The sequence below is a fragment of the Pelodiscus sinensis genome, chromosome 21, assembly GCF_049634645.1.
Source record: "Pelodiscus sinensis isolate JC-2024 chromosome 21, ASM4963464v1, whole genome shotgun sequence".
Lineage (NCBI taxonomy): Eukaryota > Metazoa > Chordata > Testudines > Trionychidae > Pelodiscus > Pelodiscus sinensis.
Genome location: NC_134731.1, coordinates 18,758,669 through 18,779,045, shown reverse-complemented (window position 1 = coordinate 18,779,045; position 20,377 = coordinate 18,758,669). Strand labels below are relative to the sequence as shown.

The 20,377-nt window shown below is 63.2% G+C and overlaps 1 protein-coding gene across 1 annotated transcript in view; it reads left to right on the top strand.

Annotated features, from left to right (window-relative positions):
- The first annotated feature begins 9,544 nt into the window (after positions 1-9,544).
- TSPOAP1 (TSPO associated protein 1) overlaps positions 9,545-20,377 on the top strand; it is a 98,529-nt gene continuing 87,696 nt past the window's right edge. Inside the window, exon 1 of the mRNA XM_075905055.1 lies at positions 9,545-10,588. Within this exon, the coding sequence (XP_075761170.1) occupies positions 10,217-10,588 (372 nt within the window). The 5' untranslated portion in view covers positions 9,545-10,216. The remainder of the gene's footprint in view (positions 10,589-20,377) is intronic.

Below are 20,377 nucleotides of genomic sequence, written 5' to 3'. Positions count from 1 at the left end.
ATTGGGATACGAAAAAATGTTTTCCATTTGCAGTCTGATGCATTTTAAAAATCATCGTTAGGAAATCTCCCCAGTCCTGGTCTATCTGGATGGAATCTCCCTCCTAGGAGATGTTTAAGAGCATTTTAGACAATGGTTGAAATTGGGGGTGGGCAAAAGGGCCTCCGTGGGCCAGATCCAGTCCACCAGGTGGATTGATCAGGCCCACAGAGGTCCTGCTGCTCCCTCGCCCCCAGGCCAATCAGGAGCCACTTCGGAAGTGGCCCTGTGAGGTAGTGGGGGCGTGCTGACTGCTCTGTAACCCCGTGTGCTATGGTGACGCCTTGCTGGTTGCTGGGCTTGGGCAGTGGGTGACTCCACTGGTGCCTATTTGTAGCACGGCCCAACAGGACAGCGGATGAGTCACGAGGCCAGGGTCTCCCAACCTGGCCGGCAGGTCCACTCGCAGGGAGGGAGACAAAGGGAGGAAGGCGGAGACCAGCTGGGGAGCAGGGCTGGAAGGGACGGTTAGTTAGTTTCTGTCTGGGATCATGGAGGAAGCAGCCTAAGCAAGGGGCTGGGATTTAGGGGCCCAGGCTCCCCCATCCCAAGGGGGGCTGAGGCATCCTAGGCCTGCCCTGGAACCAGATGACATCTGTGCTGGGCTGTATCCTGCGAAGCAATAAACTCCCTCTGCTCTACTGGCTGGGGGAGTCTGTTCGTGCCACTACGGGGGCGCAGGAGGCGGGGGGACCCCGACGCGCTGTCACAGGCCTCCAGGCAAAAATGATTGCCCACCCCTGGTCTAAATGGTGCGTGGTCCTGCCGTGAGTGCAGGGGCCTGGACAAGATCATCTCTAGGTCCCAGCCAGGCCTATGCTACAAGCAACTGGCATGGTCTTCTACAAGCTGCGAGGGCGGAGTGTGGGGAGTGGGACATTGCATGCGGGGGGGGGAGGAGTGGAACCCATATACCTAACCAGGGCTACAGCTACACAGCTTCCCTCTTCCACAAAAGCCTATGCAGATGAAGCATGGATTAGCATATTGCTGCACTTCATTTGCATAATTAATTAGGAGCCATTTTTGTGCAAGAGGCTTTTGCGCAAAAAGGCGCCGTCTACACAGCACCTTTTCATGCAACCCCCCTCTTGCACAAGAGCCGTTCTTCCTCATTTTTTCAGGTGCTGTGTCGACCTCTTGTGCAAAAACGGCCCCTAATTAATTAGGCAAATGAAGTGCGGCAATATGCTAATCTGCACTTCATTTGCATAGGCGTTTGCGGAAGAGGGAAGCTGTGTAGACGCAGCCAGGAAGAGATCTGTTTAAGAGCCCTGTTAAAAGTCTCTAGGCATCGTCCTCTGGGTTTGGTTCTGAGCACCTCTTGCTGCTCTGCTCCCGTTGCTCCCGTGAGAAAGCCACTGGCACCACTTTGAACACAGGCTAGAGCCACACCCCTCCCATGTACTGCCTGCTGCCCTAGCCGCCTACGTCCAAAACAGATCAGCAAAGCCCCAGGTCAGCTGTTACCTAACCCTGTAGGCTCCCACATTCCCAGCAGTAAAGTCCCCCAATTCCAGGCCATCGAGCAGGAGCCTTTGGATTGGGGACTCCCCTGGGGGGTTCACCCATCAACGTGTAAGTAGTTTGCACCAAGTGGAATGGCCTCCATAGGAAGCCGCCCCCCAGCCCAGTAGTTCGGGCAGCTCACGGGAGGTCTGGGCTCAGCTCTCAAGTGCAGTGGGAGTTTGAACCTAGGGGTCCTGCATCGCACTGAAAGGCTTCGCCTGTGGTGCTTCAGGGCGCCAGCGCCTAACAAGCGGGTTTGCTGGCTTAGGGCTGAGCTCCGGGACAGCGCTTGTGGCTGTGAACCTGGCGTGGAAGGAGCCTGCTGCCTCCAACCCAGCCCTTTGAGGGGCAGGGCCTGTGCTCACCCTTCTCAGCCTTTTCCATTGGCGAGCTCAGGCAGCGCCGCGCTGTGTCAGCTGGCTTTAGTTCTTAGGTGCCTCATGCTCTGTGTCTGGCTAGGGCACCTGGCCATAGGATTGCCAGATGGTTGAAACAAAAATACCGAACCCCCCCCCCCCAAAAAAAACACCAGGAAAAATTGTGTTGAAGGGAGAAAAAAAGGGGGGAGACCAAAGTTGTTGAGGGGGGTGTGACGTAGTGGGGGTACTTGCTGGGCTGTGGTGACCTCTGCTGTCTGGAGCAAGACCCAGCAGGGAAAACCTCACTATGCAAAGGTGACGCCAAACCTGTTGAACCAGACACCCCGCATGGAGAGGGACAAAGGAAGGTGGAATGCTGCCCTGGCTGGGGGGCAGGGCTGGAAGTGAGGGAGTTAGTTGCGGGCTGGGAGCATGGAGGAGACAGCCTAGGGAAAGGGGCTGGAGTTTATGGGCCCAGTCTCCCCCATCTCAAGGGGGCCTGAGGCATCCTAGCCCAGCTCTGTGACCAGATTACATCTGTGCTGTGCTGTATCCTGGAGAGGCAATAAACTTCCTCTATTCCACCGGCTGGTGCAGTCTGTTTGTGCCATTTCGGGGTGCAGGAGACGGGGGACCCCCAACATACCATCACAGGGGGAAAAAAAAGACTCGAAAGACTTATTAAGCCAAAAAAAATATTACAATAAACCAGCATTAAAACAGCATGTCCCCTTTAAGAGTGAGTGCAGGGATAGGAACAGGGGAGAGGTTGAGCACAGGGGCAGGGGCTGGTGGGGAGGGGAGCAGGGGCAGGAGCTGGTGGGGAAGGGGAAGGGAGGGGAGCAGGAGCACGGGCTGGCAGGGAGGGGAAGCTGCGTCACCAGCGGGCTCTGGAATCAGCCGTTCCAAGTCCAGGCGCACAGGCTGCAGCTGGGGAAGCGCAAAGGTGGAGAGGGCGTCGGGGAGGTTGCAGGCACAGGGCTTGGGGCACCAGACTCACAAGCCGAATCTTGGAGGGTTTGTTGGGGCCAAGCTGGCCCCTGCTACCCTGCCTGCCTATGACAAAGTGCATCTCCCAGATTCACTGTATCCCAGCTGGCCCCGCGGCCCATGAACAAGTCCAGGCCCCGTTCTGAGCAGCTCAGCCCCTCCCGCTTCCTGGGCCAGTACGTCGCAGCCAGCCCCGCTTCCCCTCCGCCCGGCTAGCGCTGCTCCGGGCCGGTGTGCCGCAGCCAGCCCCGTTTCCCCTCCGCCCGGCTAGCGCTGCTCCGGGCCGGTGTGCCGCAGCCAGCCCCGTTTCCCCTCCGCCCGGCTAGCGCTGCTCCGGGGCCGGTGTGCCTCAGCCAGCCCCGCTTCCCCTCCGCCCGGCTTGCACTGCTCCGGGCCGGTGTGCCTCAGCCAGCCCCGCTTCCCCTCCGCCCGGCTTGCACTGCTCCGGGCCGGTGTGCCGCAGCCAGCCCCGCTTCCCCTCCGCCCGGCTTGCACTGCTCCGGGCCGGTGTGCCGCAGCCAGCCCCGCTTCCCCTCCGCCCGGCTAGCACTGCTCCGGGCCGGTGTGCCGCAGCCAGCCCCGCTTCCCCTCCGCCCGGCTAGCACTGCTCCGGGCCGGTGTGCCGCAGCCAGCCCCGCTTCCCCTCCGCCCGGCTAGCACTGCTCCGGGCCGGTGTGCCGCAGCCAGCCCCGCTTCCCCTCCGCCTGGCTTGCACTGCTCCGGGCCGGTGTGCCTCAGCCAGCCCCGCTTCCCCTCTGCCCGGCTAGCGCTGCTCCGGGCCGGTGTGCCTCAGCCAGCCCCGCTTCCCCTCCGCCCGGCTAGCACTGCTCCGGGCCGGTGTGCCGCAGCCAGCCCCGCTTCCCCTCCGCCCGGCTTGCACTGCTCCGGGCCGGTGTGCCGCAGCCAGCCCCGCTTCCCCTCCGCCTGGCTTGCACTGCTCCGGGCCGGTGTGCCTCAGCCAGCCCCGCTTCCCCACCGCCCGGCTTGCACTGCTCCGGGCCGGTGTGCCTCAGCCAGCCCCGCTTCCCCTCCGCACGGCTAGCACTGCTCCGGGCCGGTGTGCCTCAGCCAGCCCCGCTTCCCCTCCGCCCGGCTTGCACTGCTCCGGGGGCTGGCGGAGCAGTTTGTTGCCGACTCATCTGGCAACGCGCAGACATTGTGCGACACGGACGTGGGGAGCGATAAGCCCGTGTACCGTGGGGCCCCGCCAGCAGGCCCCTTTCCTGTGCTTGCTCTGTGGCTGATAACCCTATTTCTGCATGTGCAGGCCAAAGCAGCCCAGCTTCTCCAGTTCGCTGAGGATCTGGACGTGTGCACGGAGGGGCAGCGGCCGGACGCCCAGGATAAGCAGCACAATTGAGCGTAACTGAAAAATGAAACTGTGACAGGGCGCCTGCCCTGCACTGGCCCTTTAAGACCAGGACTCAGGCTCTGAGCCGGGGCTGGAAACAGAGGCCAGCTGAAGCTGTTTGGGCTAAGGAGGGCCCAGCTGGCAACCATCTAGGGCAGCACAATTGGCTGGTAGAAGCCAGCTGAAGCCATTAGGGCGAGTGAGAGCCCAGCTGGCAGGTATCTAGAGAAGCCCAGTTTGCTTAGGGGGGAGCCAGTGAAGGGCTGACTGCGGAGGAAGCTGGAGCTCCGAGGAGGGAGACAAGCTGGGGATAGCCAGCAAGGGCTGGGGGACCAGCCAAGACTCCCCCTGGCCAGGGGCTGGAGACAAAACCTGGGTTTGGATGCGGATCACAGCGCGGCTTAGGTAACAGGGCTGTGGAGATAATCCCATGGCCAATGCTGAGCAACCCAGACAGACTGGAACTTGCCCTGAGAGGGGCTAGGTGAGGACAGTCGGGGGCACTGAGGCACGGTGGGGGCGTGCACCCTGACAGAAACATGCAGGAGACACGCACCGGCCCAGCAAGCGCCTGGCCTCCACAGCCACGTGATCTAGCAGCCCGGCGCTGTTTGCTGGAGCCACGCAGTGTCTTGTTGCGCTGTGCGGGGGAAGAAGGGAGTGTGGGGGGCCGTGAAGCAGCTGCATGCAGCCGAGGTGGCACTTGCTGTCCCTGGTATGAGTTGAGCAGAGAGGTGCCTGTGGTGAGGATACACCTGAAATGGGGCTAAGGAGGGGCCCAGGCAGCTAGAGGTGCATAGCCAGCTACCCAGTGAGCTGCTAGCGGGCAGTGACCTGGTAGGACTGGCCAGTTGGCACTCAAAGCGCCTTGATCCTCACCCAAGCGAGAGCCAGTGAGGGATGCAGGACCTCCCAAAGCATGTGTAAGGGGGGGGGGGGGGAAGCAAAACATCAGGGGTAGAGCTTGACTGGGTGAGGCTGGAGTCTCCGTTCCAAGGTAGGGAAACTGAGGCATGACCCTGGCCAGGGCACAAAAGAAGCAGAAAGTCTCAGCATAGGCCCGCTCCTATGCGCCTGGGGATCAGGTGACGCTTCTGGACGGCCCCTTCAGGGTCATTAGACAAGTGACTGAAGTTACCTCTGTGCTGGAACTGTCCAAGCAGCACACGGCCGCCAGCTGCTGTGTCAATGTGATGACCCCGCACCGGGCCAGGGCGCGGTTGGTGCTGGTTGTGTGTGGGCTGGGGCTGACACCTCGCTGGAATCAATTCCCAGCTCCCACACAGCAGACAGATGCTGCATTCGTTTCAGCAGCTGGGCTGTCCGACTGTAGGCATTCTGGGGGCCGGGTGTTGCTACCCCCAAGCGCCTGTGCTCCAGAGCTGGGGCAGCTTGCCACCCCACCTCTGGGGGGTGGAGCCTGGGCAGAAAGGGCCAGGTTGGGGGCTTGCTTCCCCCAGCCCTACCTTCATCCACAGCCCATGATATGGGGGAGGGAGAGAGAGAGAGAGAGAGAGAGAGAGAGAGATATGGGGGAGCTACACTAGGGAGTAATCTAACATGGAGCCAGGCCCAGGCCCTCACCGCACCACACTGGACCGCTGGAGTCTGAGCTAAATGTAGCCTGTGACCCCACCCCTGGTGATTGGCACATGGGACTGACAGGGGCCCGGCTTTTCTTCTTACATTCTGGCTGGCAACACTTGTATTGCTTTGTCTTGGCCCCAAAGAGTCACTGAATGGATTTGTATCTGGAACGCACAGATAGAGGGTGTGTGTGGTGATAGGTGGATAATATGGAGATCTACCATCTCAGAGAGCTGTAAGGGACCTTGCGAAGTCATTGGCTGCGTCTAGACTGGCATGATTTTGCAGAAATACTTTTAATGGAAAAGTTTTTCTGTTAAAAGTATTTCCACAAAAGCGCGTCTAGATTGGCAAGGGTGCTTGTGCACAAAAAGTGCTTTTGCGCAAAAGCATCCGTGGCCAGTCTAGATGCGATTTTTGCGCAAGAAAGCCCTGATCACCATTTTAGCCATCGGGGCTTTTTTGTGCAAAACGGTTCTTCCGTGTCTACACTGGTCCTCTTGAGCAAGTATTCCTGTGCAGGGGGGGCTTTTTCCCGAGTGGGAGCGTGAAAGTATTCGTGCAAGAAACACTGATTTTGTACATTACAAAGTCAGTGTTCTTGCGCAAATTCAAGCGGCCAGTGTAGACAGCTGGCAAGTTTTTGCGCAAAAGAGGCCACTTTTGCACAAAATGTTGCCAGTCTAGACACACCCATTGAGTCCAGTCCCAAGCTTGCCAGGGCCAAGTACCATCCCTGAGAGATTTGCTTTAGATTCCTAAATTGCCCCCTCAAAGATTGAGCTCACAACCCTGGGTTTAGCAGGCTAATGCTCAAACCACTGAGCTATCCCTCCCGTGATAGAGATAGAGTGTGGGTGGGTGGGTGTGGATGGATGGGATGTACGGGGATAGATAGATAAATAGATACAGGGTGTGTGGGGGGGATATAAAGATAGATAGAGAGGGTGGGGGGATAGAGGGTGTGGGGGGATAGATAGATGGGGGGGTTAGAGAGAGAGAGTGTGTGAGGGGATATACAGATAGAGGGTGTGGGGGGGATAGATAGATGGGGGGGTTAGAGAGAGAGAGAGAGAGAGTGTGTGAGGGGATATATAGATAGAGGGTGTGGGGGGGATAGATAGATGGGGGGGTGAGAGAGAGAGAGAGTGTGTGGGGGGATATATAGATAGAGGGTGTGGGGGGATAGAGGGGTGAATGGGGGGATTGATAGAGGGGGAGTGGGGGGATTGATAGAGGGGGAGTGGGGGGATTGATAGAGGGGGTGTATGGGGATTGATAGAGGGTGTGGGGGGATTGATAGATAGAGGGGGTGTATGGGGATGGATAGATAGATAGAGGGGGTGTATGGGGATTAATAGAGGGGGGGTGCGGGGATGGATAGATAGAGGGGGGGTGCGGGGATGGATGGATGGAGGGGGGTGCGGGGATGGATGGATGGAGGGGGGGGTGCGGGGATGGATGGATAGAGGGGTGTGCAGGGATAGACAAGCAGATAAGACAGATTCTACGTGCTGTTTCTGACAGTGCTGGAAACTGCAGGGAGATATTTTACATCTGGGTTCTGCTGCCAGCCCCTCTAACCTGCAGCCCAGCACCCCCTGAGCTCTCTCCAGACCCTGCTTTCCAGGTTTCACCTCTGAATGGCTCAGTCAGTGGGATTTCTAGCCCCTCACTCCCCCGTTAGTTGCGGTTGAATCGTGTCGCCAGCCCAGAGGACGCTGGGTTAGGGCGAGTGGTTGGTGCTCTGGGCGGCGTGGCCAGGGGTTGGCTCGGCAGAGGGGAAGGGGAGAAGCGTCTGACTCGCTCCCTGGCTAAAGGGTTAGAGGTGTCAGTTTCACCAGTGTTATTCCGAGAGACAGCTGGGGGCGGGGAACCTGGCCAGCCCCGCCCGTGGGCGCTGCTCTGGGAATGCGTTCGCCTGGTCCGGCTCTGAGCCCCGCAAAGCTGCCGGGCCTGGACCGTCCTGCCCGGGCTACCGGGCTGTGGCTGTTGGCCTGCCGAGCTCCAGGCCTATCCCCCGCCACTAGGGCCGGACCGAGCCATTCCGGAGCCCCGGGCAGACAGTTTAATTGTGCCCAGGTTGGGGGAGGGCGCGCGGGACTGGCGGCAGCAGGATGCACGTGCCCGGCCCAGCCCGGCTACCGCCGCTGGCGCCCAGCCCGGGGCTGTCCAAGGGGGGCAGAGCCTGGCCGGGCAGGGCCCCGCAGCCGCAGGGGGAAGGGCGCTGCTGGCCGGCGCTGCGGGGGGTTAACGTGGCCGCTGCAGGGTGGCCACTGGGAGCTGCTGCAGCCTGCGATCTGGGAGTCGGACACAAGGCGCCTGATGGCCCCTATAAGGGGCGCTGCACCCCCCTAGAGCTGCCATCAGGCGACTCCCATAGGTTGGTGCGCCGGGCAGCTGACACACCTATCCCCCATGTACCTATCCCCCACCACACACACACACAAACACATACACACATGCACCATCCCCTCCCACGCACCTATCCCCCTCCAGACACACACGTACCTATCCCCATCTCACAGACACACACACACACCCCTATCCCCCACCATACACACCCAAACACATACACACATGCACCTATCCCCTCCCACGCACCTATCCCCCTCCAGACACACACGTACCTATCCCCATCTCACAGACACACACACGCCTATCCCCCACCACACACACAAACACATACACACATGCACCTATCCCCTCCCACGCACCTATCCCCCTCCAGACACACACGTACCTATCCCCATCTCACAGACACACACACACCCCTATCCCCCACCATACACACCCAAACACATACACACATGCACCTATCCCCTCCCACGCACCTATCCCCCTCCAGACGCACACGTACCTATCCCCATCTCTCAGACACACACACACCTATCCCCTCCCATGCACCTATCCCCCTCCAGACACACACACACACCTATCCCCATCACAGACACACACACACACTCCTATCCCCCACCACACTCACACATACACACACGTACCTATCCCCATCACACAGACAGACACACACCATCACCCACCACACACACGTGCATCTATTCCCCCCCACGCACCTATCCCCCACCCCAGACATGCCCCAGTCTCCCACCATACACACACACCCACCCCTATCCTCCATCACCCTCACACACCCCCATCTGCCACCACACACCCTCCCCATCCCCCACCACACAGACACACACACACCCCCGATTCCCCACCATCCACAGACACACATACATACACGGACACACACACACCATCCCCCTCACACACACACACACACACACACCTATCCTCCACCACACGCACACCATATCCCCCACACACCATATCCCCCACCACAACACACATACACACACACACACCTATTCCCCCTCACAACTATCCCCCACCATACACACACATGCACCTATCCCCCCCACACGCACCTATCCCCCACCATGCACACACACACAGGCACCTATCCCCCCACCCCCACCCCTATCCCCCCCACAGACACACACACCTACCCGCCCCCCCCCATGGAAACACACACCTATCCACGTGGCCGGGGGGGCTCTGTGGGGGCGGCTGTCAATTCGGGGTCAGCAGAAGGAAACGCCTGTTATCTGACAGCTCCCTGCTGCAGTACCCAACCGCTAATCAATAGGCAGCAAACACACCATTCCAGCACCATTTCCATGGAAACCAGACGGCTCTTCCTATTGGATGGCTCCCAGGGACGACCCAGTCCTGCCAGGTGCAGTCCCATTGTAGCACTGGTGACTTTGCACGCTGGGTGCTGGTGATTTTTGGTGAGCCCGCAGCTGGCAATGCAGCGCGCGCTGGAAACATCTAGCAAGCAGCGCGGGAGGGCTCCTTGGAGCTGGGCAGGGCTGACAACTTCAGCAAGCCCCCCCCTTACGTCACCGCTCCGGCGTGTGCGAGTATGAGGCGAGCACTGGCTGGGACGAGGCCTCCGTAGCACAGAGCTGCAGCCGAGCATCCGCCCCAGAGATCAGCAGGCCGGCTGGGCATGGGCGCGGGGGGCCCTGCCGCGTGAGGGCAGCGCAGTGCAGCTGAGCCCAGAGCATGCGACGCTGCCCTTGGCGCTGCAGCCGGGGGTGACAGGAATTGGAGCAGGTGCCAGGATTCGCAGTCGGCAGAGCCCGAGGCAGCTCAGCATGAGGGGCTTGCGAAGTGGCTCTCCCCCAGCAGAGCGGCTCTCCCGTCTCCCGTGAGCCCAGCCGCGCAGACGCAGCCCGAGATGGCCCCTGGATTCTCGCCGGGGCCCAGGCTGTGATGCCTTCGGGGTTTTTGTCCCGCTCACGAGCGTTGTGGCTGCGGAGAAGTCCTAGCCCCCGGTGGGGGGGGCTCAGTGATAGCCCCACAGCGAGACATGGAGAAGCAGGAAGAAAGGAAGCCGCAGCCTGGCTCAATCCAGGTGTCACCCTGTCAGGGCTCTCCGGCATGGCACAGCCGCCAGGCCCCGGAAGCGCCTGTCCGTCAGGATTCAGCCTTGGGGACGGATCTGCAGGAAGATGGAGCCCTTGTGGGGGATTCTGGCAACAGGGTAGCTCCCGAACTGACGTCTGGGGCGCCTGAGCCTGGGCTAGAGGAAATCAGAAACACGTCAGTCCTGGCACAATCCCAGGTGCTCTCTGGGTGGCCCCCAGGCCACGGGGCGGTGCTGGTGCAGCCCCTGGAGAGCAGGGGGCCTCGGGGTGCGATGGAGGGGCTCGGGCACTGCCAGGCAGCTGGATCCTCCCAGGTAAGGCACTTGGCTCTCCGGCGGCTAGCTGCCCCGCGCGCTCAGGTAGAGTCATGCGGGTGGTTCAGCTGGGGGCCTGGGAGTGCTTGAAAGATGAGACAGGCAGCAGCCAGCTCTCTGTGGCTGAGCCCTCACGACAGCCTCTGGGCAGCTTGTGGTCAGTCCTAAGGAGGGGCTGTGCTGTGCTTGCAGGGCTGAAGGTGAAGGCCACCGGTCTAGCGAGCTGCCCTTTTGCAGGGCTCTCCAATGGGCTGCACTTGGACCTGCGCTGGGGTGGCTTGTGGCGCGTGGACGGGAGCTGACTGGGCTGGCTCTCAGCGGAGGCAGAGGAGAGGATGGCTTTTCGGTCTCTGCAGCCTTGCTGGCGGGGGAGGGAGCCCCTGGCTTTGAGAGCAGCGTGTGACGGGTTCCTTGGCGCTTCTTTGAGGAGACCCCTTCTCCGCCGTGCAGGGCTGCTGCTCCAGCCACATGCCCAGGCTCAGCTCCTGGCGGACTCCACACAGCACCCCTCTGGGGACCGGGCCTGCAAGGTTCCTTCTTCCCAGGACAGGTCACGCTCCCACCCGCCGCGCACGGGACATGGCAATGGCCCAGCCAGGCTCTTGCCAAAGGACGCGTGGAGTCCGGGCTCGTTCTACTTGGGCACGTCTAGACGACAGCCAGCTCTGTCGCCATGAGAGCGCAGCTGCAAGGCCCGGCGTGGGTGCCATAGCGCCGTCCAGCCAGGAGCTCTGGCGACAGTCGTTATTCCTCGCAGAATGAGGTTTGCCGCCGTCGACACAACTGCCGCCTTCTGTCGATGTTCTGTCGACGCAACTCGGCGGCAGTGCAGGCGCAGGTCTAGTTTTGTCGACAAAGCCCTGTCGTCTAGACCCACCCTCAGTGCAAAGGGGGTGGGCGTTAGTCAGGACACGTCTCCCCTGTATTCCTGGAACACGGCCGGGGGCGGCTCAGTAAGGAAATGGCCGGTGAAGAGTCATGACGTGGGAAGGGATGTGCCTTTAGTTGCAACACTGTCAAATCTCAGTGTTCTTGGATGCCAGTTCACTGTCTGGGGGTCACCCCCCCCTTGACTCAGGGCTGAGAGAGCTCCCAGCCCACAGCTCCAGGTCTCAGCTGGAGTCTTGTGTCCAGTGTGGGCCCCACATTTCAGGAGAGCTGTGGAGAAGCTGGAGAGGGACCAGCGAAGAGCAACACGAATGGTGACAGGCCTAGAAGACAGGAGCTAGGAGGGAGGCTGAAGGAACTGGGCTTGTTTAGTCTGGAAAAGCGAGGACTGAGAGGGGACATGGCAGCGGTTTTCGAGTACCTAAAAGGGTGTTTCTCCTTGGCCCCTGAGGACAGGACACGCAGCAAGGGGCTTACGCTGCAGCAAGGGAGGGTTGGGTTGGACGGTAGGAAAAGCTTCCTAGCAGGGTGGTCAAACACGGGGGGAAATTGCCCAGGGGGGTTGTGGAATCCCCGTCTCTGGAGGGTTTTAAGAGCAGGTTGGGCAGACGCCTGGCCGGGATGCTCAGCTGGTGCTGGGTGCGGCTGTGAGGGCGGGGACGGGACTGATGGCCTGTGGGGGCCCTGCCTGGTCCAGGTGCTGGGAATGCTCAGAAGGGAGGGGGAGGGGGTTTGGAAGATGCCTCCAGTAGAATCCCCTGCTCTGCGGCTGGCCCTTGTGAGTCCCTGACCTGGCCAACGCCAATCCCCCCCGCCCGAGTCGGTAGTGGAGACCTGACTCTCTCTCCCCCCTCAAGGAGGGGCACTTCGTGCCACGGGCCGGCAGCCTTCCTCTGCCGCGTGGGAAGGGCGGGGCCCTCGGACCATGGTGACGACGCGCAGCAGCACTCAGGGTGTCCCTGCAGCGGAGAAAAGCCTGTGAGTGGCCCATGCCGGCCAACTAGGGGTGCTGGGCTCAGGGGCTATTTCATAGTGGAGGCGTCCAGGCGGGGCTGGAGCCCTGGCGCTGTGACTGGTCCCCCCTTGCAGGGCCCTGGGCAGGTGGGGAACGGCGGGGGCAGTGAGGGTGCAGGGTGGGGGGAGGCGGGAGCAGCAGGCGGCAGTGAGGGTGCAGGGTGGGGGGAGGGCGGGGGCAGTCAGGGTGCAGGGTGGGGGGAGGCGGGAGCAGCAGGGGGCAGTGAGGGTGCAGGGTGGGGAGATGGCGGGGGGGCAGTGAGGGTGCAGGGTGGGGGGAGGCGGGGGCAGTGAGGGTGCAGGGTGGGAGGAGGCGGGAGCAGCAGGCGGCAGTGAGGGTGCAGGGTGGGGGGAGGCGGGGGGCAGTCAGGGTGCAGGGTGGGGGGAGGCGGGAGCAGCAGGGGGCAGTGAGGGTGCAGGGTGGGGAGATGGCGGGGGGGCAGTGAGGGTGCAGGGTGGGGGGAGGCGGGGGGCAGTGAGGGTGCAGGGTGGGGAGATGGGGGGCAGTGAGGGTGCAGGATGGGGGAGGCAGGGGGCGGCACGGGCAGTCAGGGTGCAGGGTGGGGGAAGGGCGGGGGGCAGTCAGGGTGCAGTGAGGGTGCAGGGTGGGGAGATGGCGGGGGGGGCGGCACGGGCAGTGAGGGTGCAGGGTGGAGGGAGGCGGTGGGCGGCGGGGGCAGTGAGGGTGCGGAGGGGCGGCGGGGGCGGTGAGGGTGCAGGGCGGGGGAAGGTGGGGGGCGGCGGGGGCAGTGAGGGTGCAGGGCGGGGGGCAGCGGGGGGCGGCGGGGGCAGTGAGGGTGCAGGGCGGGGGGCCGCGGGGGCAGTGAGGGTGCAGGGCTGGGGGCGGCGGGGGCAGTGAGGGTGCAGGGCGGGGGAAGGTGGGGGGCAGCGGGGGCAGTGAGGGTGCAGGGCTGGGGCGGCGGGGGCAGTGAAGGTGCAGGGCGGGGGGCGGCGGGGGCAGTGAGGGTGCAGGGCGGGGGGCGGCGGGGGCAGTGAGGGTGCAGGGTGGAGGGAGGTGGGGGGCGGCGGGGGCAGTGAGGGTGCAGGGCTGGGGGCGGCGGGGGCAGTGAGGGTGCAGGGCGGGGGGCGGCGGGGGCAGTGAGGGTGCAGGGTGGAGGGAGGTGGGGGGCGGCGGGGGCAGTGAGGGTGCAGGGCGGGGGGCGGCGGGGGCAGTGAGGGTGCAGGGCGGGGGAAGGTGGGGGGCGGCGGGGGCAGTGAGGGTGCAGGGCGGGGGAAGGTGGGGGGCGGCGGGGGCAGTGAGGGTGCAGGGCTGGGGGCGGCGGGGGCAGTGAGGGTGCAGGGCGGGGGGTGGCGGGGGCAGTGAGGGTGCAGGGCGGGGGAAGGCGGGGGGCGGCGGGGGCAGTGAAGGTGCAGGGCGGGGGGCGGCGGGGGCAGTGAGGGTGCAGGGCGGGGGGCGGCGGGGGGCGGCGGGGGCAGTGAGGGTGCAGGGCTGGGGGCGGCGGGGGCAGTGAGGGTGCAGGGCGGGGGGCGGCGGGGGCAGTGAGGGTGCAGGGCGGGGGAAGGTGGGGGGCGGCGGGGGCAGTGAGGGTGCAGGGCGGGGGAAGGTGGGGGGCGGCGGGGGCAGTGAAGGTGCAGGGCGGGGGGTGGCGGGGGCAGTGAGGGTGCAGGGCTGGGGGCGGCGGGGGCAGTGAGGGTGCAGGGCTGGGGGTGGCGGGGGCAGTGAGGGTGCAGGGCGGGGGAAGGCGGGGGGCGGCGGGGGCAGTGAAGGTGCAGGGCGGGGGGCGGCGGGGGCAGTGAGGGTGCAGGGCGGGGGAAGGCGGGGGGCGGCGGGGGCAGTGAAGGTGCAGGGCGGGGGGCGGCGGGGGCAGTGAGGGTGCAGGGCGGGGGAAGGTGGGGGGCGGCGGGGGCAGTGAAGGTGCAGGGCTGGGGGCGGCGGGGGCAGTGAGGGTGCAGGGCGGGGGAAGGTGGGGGGCGGCGGGGGCAGTGAAGGTGCAGGGCTGGGGGCGGCGGGGGCAGTGAGGGTGCAGGGCGGGGGGTGGCGGGGGCAGTGAGGGTGCAGGGCGGGGGAAGGCGGGGGGCGGCGGGGGCAGTGAAGGTGCAGGGCGGGGGGCGGCGGGGGCAGTGAGGGTGCAGGGCGGGGGAAGGCGGGGGGCGGCGGGGGCAGTGAGGGTGCAGGACGGGGGAAGGTGGGGGGCGGCGGGGGCAGTGAAGGTGCAGGGCGGGGGGCGGCGGGGGCAGTGAGGGTGCAGGGCGGGGGAAGGCGGGGGGCGGCGGGGGCAGTGAGGGTGCAGGACGGGGGAAGGTGGGGGGCGGCGGGGGCAGTGAGGGTGCAGGGCGGGGGGCGGCGGGGGCAGTGAGGGTGCAGGGCGGGGGAAGGTGGGGGGCGGCGGGGGCAGTGAGGGTGCAGGGCTGGGGGCGGCGGGGGCAGTGAGGGTGCAGGGCGGGGGAAGGTGGGGGGCGGCGGGGGCAGTGAGGGTGCAGGGCGGGGGGTGGCGGGGGCAGTGAGGGTGCAGGGCGGGGGAAGGCGGGGGGCGGCGGGGGCAGTGAGGGTGCAGGGTGGGGGAAGGTGGGGGGCGGCGGGGGCAGTGAGGGTGCAGGGCGGGGGGCCGCGGGGGCAGTGAGGGTGCAGGGTGGGGGGCGGCGGGGGCAGTGAAGGTGCAGGGCGGGGGGCGGCGGGGGCAGTGAGGGTGCAGGGCTGGGGGCGGCGGGGGCAGTGAGGGTGCAGGGCGGGGGATGGTGGGGGGCGGCGGGGGCAGTGAGGGTGCAGGGCGGGGGGCCGCGGGGGCAGTGAGGGTGCAGGGTGGGGGGCGGCGGGGGCAGTGAAGGTGCAGGGCTGGGGGCGGCGGGGGCAGTGAGGGTGCAGGGCGGGGGATGGTGGGGGGCGGCGGGGGCAGTGAGGGTGCAGGGCGGGGGGCCGCGGGGGCAGTGAGGGTGCAGGGTGGGGGGCGGCGGGGGCAGTGAAGGTGCAGGGCTGGGGGCGGCGGGGGCAGTGAGGGTGCAGGGCTGGGGGCGGCGGGGGCAGTGAGGGTGCAGGGCGGGGGATGGTGGGGGGCGGCGGGGGCAGTGAGGGTGCAGGGCGGGGGAAGGTGGGGGGCGGCGGGGGCAGTGAGGGTGCAGGGCGGGGGGAGCTGGCGGCATGGCGCCCGTTCAGCATGTCACACATTCGTGCTCGCACAGAGGCTGTGGCGCGGCTGCGGCTCCTGGCAGGGGGCTTGTTCCTTTAGCTCACGCCTGAGTGGCTCTTGCTCTTGGCTGATTCCGTCGTCAGGGATCACAGTCACTGCCGGCTCCCAACCCCGCGCTCGCTGGCCGCGTGCTGTTCTGCGCACCGCTTGCCTGGGGACCCCTGGGGCCTGAGACTGTGGGCGGGGGCTGCTTGGAAGGCTTGCCCCCTCCTCCGCTTCTGGGCACTTCTCCGTCTGGGAGGGGTGTGATGGGCCGGGCCTGGGCACCACTGAGGGAGTCCGCTCAGGGCTCCTTACGGCCCCAGGCTGGAGACCTTCCAAACAGGCCACACACCGGCCACACCGAGCGCTCCAGCTGCCAATCCAGCCAGCAGGAAGCCTCACGAGCAAAACCCCTCGGACACCCCAGCTCTCTCTGTGCCACAGTCAGCCCCGGGCCTGCACACAGGTGAGGGGTTATAGGACCCAACCTCACCTACCCCCAACCAGTCCTCCCAAGACAAAGAACCAGCCACAGACCCCCGGTCAGTTTACAGCCTGGATCTTCCCCACAAGAGCTCGCTGGGCCAGGCCTTTAGAATCGAACCTCTAGAGGTTTATTAACAAAGGAAAGAAAAGGCGGAGAGTGCGGTTGCTGTGGAGAATACGTCACACGCACCAATCCCCGAGTTCTCGCACAGGCTGTCAGCAGAGATGTTCCAAACCCCCAGCCAAGAAGTCCCTGGTGCCCATCCTACGGCAGGACGGGTCAGCAGCCCTTCCCGGCTCTGTGCCCCATCTGGGAGCAGTAGCAGAACTGAAGACAAGATGGAGTCTGCCTCCTGGCACTTTCTATCCATCCCTGGTGTCTCCCAAGCTGGAGCAGGTCACGTGGCCCAGTGACCTGTCCCTGTGTCCCCTGCCAGCAGCCATTATGCCCTGGCTGGTTGCAGGTTTCCAGTCTCAGGTGTGTGGGGGCCACCCTGAGAGCCACTGTCCCTGGGGCCCTGCCAGTTAGCACAGTCACTGCACAACCCTTCCCCACAACAGGCACCCCAGGGCCCGTACTCATCACGCCACACGCAGACATCACACACGTACACGAGTAGCGCCCAGAATCAGTAGAACACAGGCTTTCATTGGCACCTCGCACGGCCCCTTTGTATGGACTTTGGGGCAAACACCCCCCATGGGCGCAGCAGTGACCTGGCTGCTCCCCCTAAAATCCACTAACGTGACGAGGCCTCTCCTGTCCCTGCTTGCCGAGCAGACGGCGTCCCAGCCGAGGCAGCGTGAGAGGCAGCGCTTCGGCCTGGTGCCGCGCACAAGTGGCCGACACTAATCCCTACAGCCCAGCCTTGCACCCACTGGCACTTCCAACTTAGCATCTCGGCCAAGAGCAGAATTCACTCCCAAGCTGTCGCCGAGGGGCGGGGAGGCCCCGGGCCCTGCACCCCTGTCTGCAGCCAGACAGACTCCCTGCCGGCAGGGGGGCAGAAGGGTTATTGGTCTGCAGGGACGCAGCGTAGCACAGGAAGCGGGAGCAGCAGCGCCCTCCATCCTGGGGAGAGGGGTCCTGAGCCAGAGCCCTGGCTCTCTCCCCAGCCAGGCAAGACTGACCCACTCCCAGCTCCGGTCCCAGCCAGGCCCCTCCTCCCATGTTTGTCCTGTGTCACCTGGTCACACCCCTCTCTTGGGTTCAGGTTACAAAGGGCACACTGACATTCCCATGATCCTCGAGGAATTGGTGCTGTGCCCAGGGAAACTGAGGCACACGCACGGGGTTACTACGGGACAGTGGGACTCGCATGCTGCAGAGCAAGGCGACTGCAATGCCCACTTCGTCATGCAAGCAAGAACAGAGCTCAGGCTGGATTGGCCCGTGTGGCGTGTGCTCGCCCAATCCAGCGCCTGGCAGGCCGGTGCTTGTGTCAGAGAAGACAATGGGCAAAGATGGGAACCCATCTTGTCTGAGGGCGGCTTCTGCCAGCTCAGGGCCAGGGCACAGGGTGGGCAGCTGACCGTGCAGCTGTGCCTTTGGTGCTTGGTCTGGGAGGAGATGTTTGTTCTCCGCCAGGGCTGCTCAAAGCAGACGTGCTCCGGCAAGGCAGGATGGCCAGCACTAGGGAGTGTGGCCCGATAGCTCGCCCTGGGATGTTTTGTGGCTGGGAGAGGTCCAGGTTGGATATTAGGAAAAACTATTTCCCTAGGAGGGTGGTGAAGCACTGGGCTGGGTTCCCTAGGGAAGTAGTGGAGTCTCCAGCCCTAGAGGTGTTTAAGTTTTGGCTTGACAAAGCCCCGGCCGGTTGATTTAGTTGGGATTGGTCCTGCCTAGAGCAGGGGGCTGGACTTGATGAGCTTCTGAGGTCTCTTCCAGCTCTATGGTTCTATGATTCTATGAAGTTGAAACCTTGTTGCTTGGGTGCCGGCTGTGGCTGGCCTGGCTTCTGTGCTTGGTGCGCTGGGCCTGGCGCCGCTGGCATCTCTTCTCTGGTGCCAGTCTGAGCCCCCGACTGGATTTTCTGATGGGCTGAGCGCTCACAACCTCAGCTACGGCCCGTGGGAACAAAAGCTGCAAATCAGCCCCAGGCCTGTCAGTCTGGACCCCCCACCTCACTGGCAGTTTAAAAATTCTACCCACCTCTAGTCACACGGCAGGTCTCCTAAACCCTGCAGTTACCGAAAACAAGGTCCAATGTGAAGCAGATACAGCAACAGATGGATTTGAAAATGCTGCACAAGACCACCTAAGCGGCAAGTCCCCAGGACCAGATGGTTTAGCAGCACCTTGTATATGTTTGTTCAGGTGTTTGCAGTGTCTCCAACACTGCAGATTTCTATAACTCCCTTCACGTGGGAAAATTGCCCAGTTCACATTAGAAAACCTGCTTTCCCATACTCTTGACAAAAGCTGAAGGGTCAGAAGATTGCTCCCAATGGTGCACAATCTAATTAATCCAGGTAATAAGCCATCAGCATAAGACTTTGCAAACCTCTCTCTGTAGCGCTGGCATGATCACCCGCCCCGATGAAGCATTGCACAAGTGCTTTGAGCCTGTCTCTTTATAGCACTGGAGCAATGCACTTTGGGAGCCCCGTGTTTAACTCTTCTGCCACTCTCCACACGAAGCTTTGTCTGAATGTTGAGTCAGAGCCTTTATCTCTCAGGACGTTCTTCAGCCTCTCTCTCTCTTGAAAGCCTTGCAATAGCCACCAGAATCTTGCGCGATTGAGGGCAGGACAGAGCACCATTCCATACTGGTGAAATGCACACTTGCGTCCCGCACACCTGCCGCATGGGCCAGCAGCCCCGGGGATAGTTCTTGAGCAAATGTGGCCAGGTCCAGGCAGAAGCGATGCTCTTACGCACCCAGGCTCTTGAATGAATGTGGAGGTCCCCCCCCCTAGGTTTGCTGTGGGGCCCAATACCCCTGTTTTAACGGACCCAATTCGGCCAGATCGGCTCCTCGTGACTAGCCTCACTTCGAGCCCGGAGGCAGAATAATGGATCCACAGTTGGTGGGATTTTCACTAGTGCTCAGAGCTGGCCTAAGCTGAGTGCTTTGGAAAATCCCCCCATGCACGTGTCAGTGTAATTAGAGGAGCACCTGAGACCAGACTGAGCTCGCTGAGGTGCTAGCGACAGAGAACCGGAGCTGGTGTGACCCTCCCCAGGGCGGCTGGTGATGTGTGCCGGGAGCTGGGTCCATGTGACTGACCCTCGGAACACAGCTGCACCGGGCAGCAGACTGCTCCTCTTGCCAACCTGATTTATGGCGCGGATCCCTCTGGGGTCTCACCGCCCACCCTCCACTATGGAGGAAGGTACCAGGTACGCTGGCCCAGTGCCAGACTCTCAGCATTGTCCTAGATACACAGGCCTCCCGTGGGCCAGACTTTCCTCCAGAACAGGAGGCTGCTCTTTTTTTAAAAAAAAAATGTCCCACCCGTGGCCAAGATACAGCACCACTGCATTTCGAACAGCTCAAAACAAGCTCTGCCCTGCCTTTCGCAGGGCCCCCAGTGCACTGACATGCAAGACACGTCCTCCACGTGGCACTGAAGACCCCCGCAGCTGAGGAAGAACCGATGTGATGTGACGTGTCTGGTAGCCTCACCCAGAGAAGTGGCTGTTATTCCGTGAGGAACACCCGCGTGCGCATCGCCCAGCGAGATATCCTGGGGAACTCGAGCTCTTAAAATCCGGAAGGTCCCCTTCAGCGGCGGAGATCATTGCAATACTCCTTTGAGCCCTCTGGCGGCAACACTTGCAACCAACCTTTAAGGCGCTTGCCTGGGCAGCTCCCAGCCAGCAGCCCAGCAGGACCTCTGGAAGGCTCCGTGCCTGCCGCAGCCCCAGGCCACGCCAAGCAGCTAGCTGCTCCCTTTGCCTCATTGCAGCCGGCCAATGGGAGCTGAGAGACTGTGCTGGGGGCGGGACAGAATGTGAAGCCTCCGCCCACCGATGCGCAATGCAGAGAGGCACATGGAGCAGCCAGATGCTTTGAACTGCTTGAGGATGCTCAGTGCCTGAGGGCGGGCCCTGGGCCAGATTCAAAGGCTGGGCCGCATCTTGCCTGCCCCGATCTTAACGCTGATGTGAGCCTTACTCGTTACCCACCTTGCGACTCTGCAGTGAAGGAGACAAGAAGCTGGGGGAAACGCTGTGATTGTGTAGAAGCTTTCTCCTGATGGGCACATGGCCCTGAGGTTGGGCAGGCCATGGCAATACTGGCATTTCCGAATGTCAGCGCATTTGGCT